This window comes from Solanum pennellii, chromosome 2, assembly GCF_001406875.1.
Source record: "Solanum pennellii chromosome 2, SPENNV200".
Taxonomy (NCBI): Eukaryota; Viridiplantae; Streptophyta; class Magnoliopsida; order Solanales; family Solanaceae; genus Solanum; species Solanum pennellii.
In genome coordinates this window covers 32,303,533-32,308,058 of record NC_028638.1, presented here as the reverse complement: position 1 = coordinate 32,308,058, position 4,526 = coordinate 32,303,533, and the positions used below count along the sequence as shown (strand labels likewise).

The 4,526-nt window shown below is 30.2% G+C and overlaps 1 protein-coding gene across 1 annotated transcript; it reads left to right on the top strand.

Moving 5' to 3' along the window:
• Positions 1 to 3,083: 3,083 nt before the first annotated feature.
• LOC107010891 (ninja-family protein AFP3-like) lies at positions 3,084 to 4,280 on the top strand. Its single transcript, XM_027914172.1, has 3 exons — positions 3,084 to 3,700; positions 3,793 to 3,797; positions 3,943 to 4,280. The coding sequence occupies exons 1-3, from the start codon at positions 3,084 to 3,086 to the stop codon at positions 4,278 to 4,280; spliced, it is 960 nt and encodes a 319-aa protein (XP_027769973.1).
• The last annotated feature ends 246 nt before the right edge of the window (positions 4,281 to 4,526 follow it).

The window sequence follows — 4,526 nt, the reverse complement described above, 5'->3', positions numbered from 1 at the left end:
ACTTAAAAATTATTATTTTTTATCGTCTTTATCAATAAAAGTGTATCAAATAAAAAATCTAAGTGTAAAACCAACAAAGATTAGCGATCAAACTATACCCCACTCACGATACTTATAACCCGGATTAAACTTTTCAAAAGATGCATTTTATAATTGTGTAATTTAAGAAAATTGATGTATTGAACTTTTTCATTTTAAAAAAATTGTTCGAATTCGTTGATGTTAATATTTTTCCCTCGACAATTAATGAATGGACTCTGTCTATCTCGTATGAAGCACTTTTATCATTTATTCCTTTTGTAAGTTGTCACTTGTAATTATATATAAATAATTGTAGCCAAAAAAAAATTATTAAGTTATGAATTTTTTCATGGAAAATAGTTGAATTATCCACTACAAATTTTAAGTCGTCGCTATTTAACACCTTAAATATTTTGTGACAAATTTTTATTGTCACTAAATCGCAGATTGATTAGAGACAATAAAATCTTTGTCACCAATTATTAATATTATTATTGACGAAAATAAATGTCATAGTTAAATCTAAATTTTTTTAGCTAAAACTTATAATATTTAGCTACGAACTCTAATTTGTCGATATTGTACTAACATATTTTTTAGACGAATCTTTTTGTGTCCAAAGATTAATAAATTTTAACACAAAAATTAATTTGTCATGAATTAGATACATTACTAGTGACGATATAATGTGTCACCGATAATTTTAAATTCACAACTAACACTACATAACAAGTGGCTCCATAATTTTTTGGTGGGAAATATTAGTGGACAAAACACAACTACTAATTTTTATGTTTTGTCACTAGAAGTATGTGTCTCATATATATAAGCACAAAAAATAAATTTTATCACTAATAATAAATAATTAGTGACGAATTTGATATCATAGCTAATAATTTTTTAACAATATATCATATTTTTTGTAGTGTTACATGGAGTATATATACTTGAACTTGTCATTTGTCTCCCTTGTACACATCAAACCAGATTCCTATTGTCTCTTGACTATTACTTCATTCATTGATCACCACCTACCAATTTATTGATTGTAGTGTTTTTGTAAGAAAATAAAGTATATGAAATATTTTTAAAATTATTGAAAACTTTCTCGAAAAAAATATTTTATCATAAACATTATAGAAAATTCTGATTATTTTAGGCGTGTTTGGCAGTACGAGCAAAAGTACATAAATAGGGTGTAAATTGAATAAAAAATCTGCTTTCAATGTATAAATTAATGTACATAAACTGGTACTTAAAATTTAATTTAGAATTGTAGTAAAGAAATGACTCATAGCTAATATATGTTATAATAGCCAAGAGTTGGGAAAAAAGGTCAAACAAAACTATTTACGACATTTAATAGTCATAAGAAATATGTTAGAATAATTAACATATTATATTCATCAACAAAGTATAGTTAAAAATATGTATATGTAACATTTATTACTATGCAATTTAAAAATTTAGATTCTATTTTCCTTTTCTTAAAATTATATATAGCACAATCTTAATTAAATATCCTCACACTTTCAAGTATTTCATAACAAGGAATAACTTTTTCATACAATTTTCAATTTTGTAACATATAAATTTATAAATTAAAATGTCAAAAACTTCATCTCTTTATTCCTCAAGAAAAACTTTTTGTATATGTAGAGAAAATATTCACAAATGTGACCATAATACTTTTTACATCTACTCATTATTTATACAAAGTCTTAAGTAATTTGAAAAATTAAATCTAAAATTTAAATGCTCAGAAACACAAACAAGTAATTTCTTAGTGTGTTCAATTTCAACACAAATTTATGCATACGAATATATAATTTACTTAGTCAAGTTTTCGTTAGCAGAATTATCATTTCTCCAAATCTTCTTCAATATTGAGAAATCTATTGGCTCAATTTTCCACATACAAATCTAAAACTTTAAATATATAATATTGTCATATACCTTCTACATAAACAGAAAAAGTCCAATTATTCTCCAAGTTAGTGATCTCCAAAATAGAAGAAAGAATAACTTCAAAAATGTAGATAACAAACAAATCAGAAAAAAAAGAAGCTTAAAGTAAGCCTAATACAATTAGTGATTTTCAGAATAGAAGAACAAAAAATTAAAAATGATAGAAACTCATAGTAATAAAATCATTATTTGATATTCAAGAATAAATCAAAACACTGATACGTTTTTTTTTCTTAAAACTAAAAAATATAACTCAGATGACCGTCTTCTTGTTAATTCAAAACCACAATAGTTAATAGATATATATTTTTTGTCTCCCACCCAGTGTTTCGAGTCGATATTAAAACTCCAACTAAATTTTGATTCCATATTGTTTTTGATAATTTTTTAATAAATCTGTGAAGTAGTTAAAAACCTCCTTAAAAGAATGTTAACTATAAAAGAAAAAAAAATCAACAATCCTCTTACATTTTAAACAATTCATTTATTATAAACTATGAAAATAATTTAAAAAATCAATAATTTCGTGAGTTAAAATAATTGGATGATATAACATTTAATAAAATTTGCCCTAAAAACAATCATATAATATAACATTTATAATAAAATTTGCCCCAAAAAACTTTCAGAAATGCATGAATAATAATTTTCATATCCGTAGTGTGAAAGTGAAAACTTTTCACAAATTTTCATGCAGTGATTTTCCAGACACGTGTAAAGTTTGATTTTGTTTCTCAATAGATAATTACAACGGACAGTATTTTTGGATCAATTCCCAAAGTCCCTCCTTAAACCACGTAGCAAGGGGCTTTTTTGTTACTTTTCACTTAACCCACAGAAATAAGATTCCTTCATGTTTTTTCCACTTTCATACTTGATTTGTTTTCCTTTATAACCTCCTAGACATCTGAAGGTTTCTTCAATCATTCATCATTGAAAATCAACTTTATACTTTTATAGAGTTTTTTTTCCTATTAAGTTTGTTTAGTTTGAAATTCAACAGCTTTGTTGCTGAAATGGAGAAAGCTAATCATCAAGACAAAGGAAAAAGGATTGTAGAGGATGTAAGTGTAGACTTAACATAAGGGCTTCCGATGGAGACTCAAATGGAGTACTGGAGGCAAAGGAATTTGTTGCCGGCTATGGAGACTGAAATGGAGTGGAGGCAACATAATTATCCATTTTCTGTTACCAAGACATATTCTTTGCCGATGGAGTCTAGAGTGGTGTGCCGCAGGCAACAAAATTATCCATTTTCTGTGAGCAGGATGTCTTCGTTGCTGAGGGATACTGAAATTGAGTGGAGGCAAAGGTTGGAGGCTGAAATGGCTTGGAGGCGAAGAATGGATACTGAAATCGAGTGGAGGAAAAGGTTAGAGGCTGAAATGAATTGGAGGCGAAGAATGGAGACTGAAATTGAGTGCAGGCGTAGAATGGAGACTGAGATGGAATGGAGGCAAATCAATGGTCCATTTTCTGTGATGAGGACAGCTTCCATGCCGCCAATGGAGACTCAAACAGAATGGGGGAAAATAAGTGATCCATTTTCTGCTAATAGGACGGCTTCGTTGCCACCAATGGAGACTGGAGAGGAGTGGATGCAAAAAGATGATCCATTTTTAACTATGAGGACGCCTTCGTTGCCGCCAATGGAGACTGGGATGGACTGGGAGGAAAGAAGGGACCTCCAGACACAGACGCACGGGGACGCGTAGCAGAATAGATGGGATAAACTGAAGAATGTTATAAATGAAGGGAATGGAACCTCTTCTTTGCCGTCACCTGGTGGATCTGGATCTGTAGGAAGTGTTGGTTCAGTTGGAACTAGTTTTGAAACTCAACAACACCTACCTAATCAAGGTAATCGAAAACTCAATTGAGTTGTTCCATTTAATTAATTTCTCCATTTTCATTATTTTTTGTCTAAAACTAAGAAATATTTTTTTCCTTCAGTTGATGGCACTTCCATTGCAGGTGCAAGTGGTAGTTCTAATGCGATACCTCCAGTTAATGGCACATTGGAGCAAATGCAGCATCTGATAGTAGCAGCTATTGGAGCTACTAATGAGAAATCACCCCACTTATCAGGGAAAGAGGCACTCAAAAACATCTTGCTCAAAATGCCTGGTGTTTCCAGCCAAGGTGATGGACCAAATGGAAAGAAGATCGAAGGATTCTTGTACGCGTATAAGAGGGGAGGAGAAGTGAAGATTGTTTGTATTTGTCATGGTCATTTTCTGACGCCAGCTCAATTTGTCATGCTGGTGGAGGTGATGTTGAAAACCCTTTAAGGCTTATAACTGTCGATCCTAATTAATTATGCTTTGTAGTGACAATGGCTATTGCCCGAAAAAATGTATTAGGTTTAATATCGTTGTTATGTAATTTTTTCTTTTGTTGTTGTACCGACTGAATTCAATGGCTATTTTGCCCAAAAAGGCATTAGCTTTGATATTGTCGTTGTTATTTCATTTTTCCTTTGTTATTGTACAGAACTAAATTCCTCCTATCTAAGATAATAAAAAAAATTCGGGCAT

What these genes read in the sequence shown, in the direction of transcription:
- LOC107010891 (XM_027914172.1), top strand. Translation starts at nt 3,084, where the DNA reads ATGGAGACTCAAATGGAGTACTGGAGGCAAAGGAATTTGTTGCCGGCT.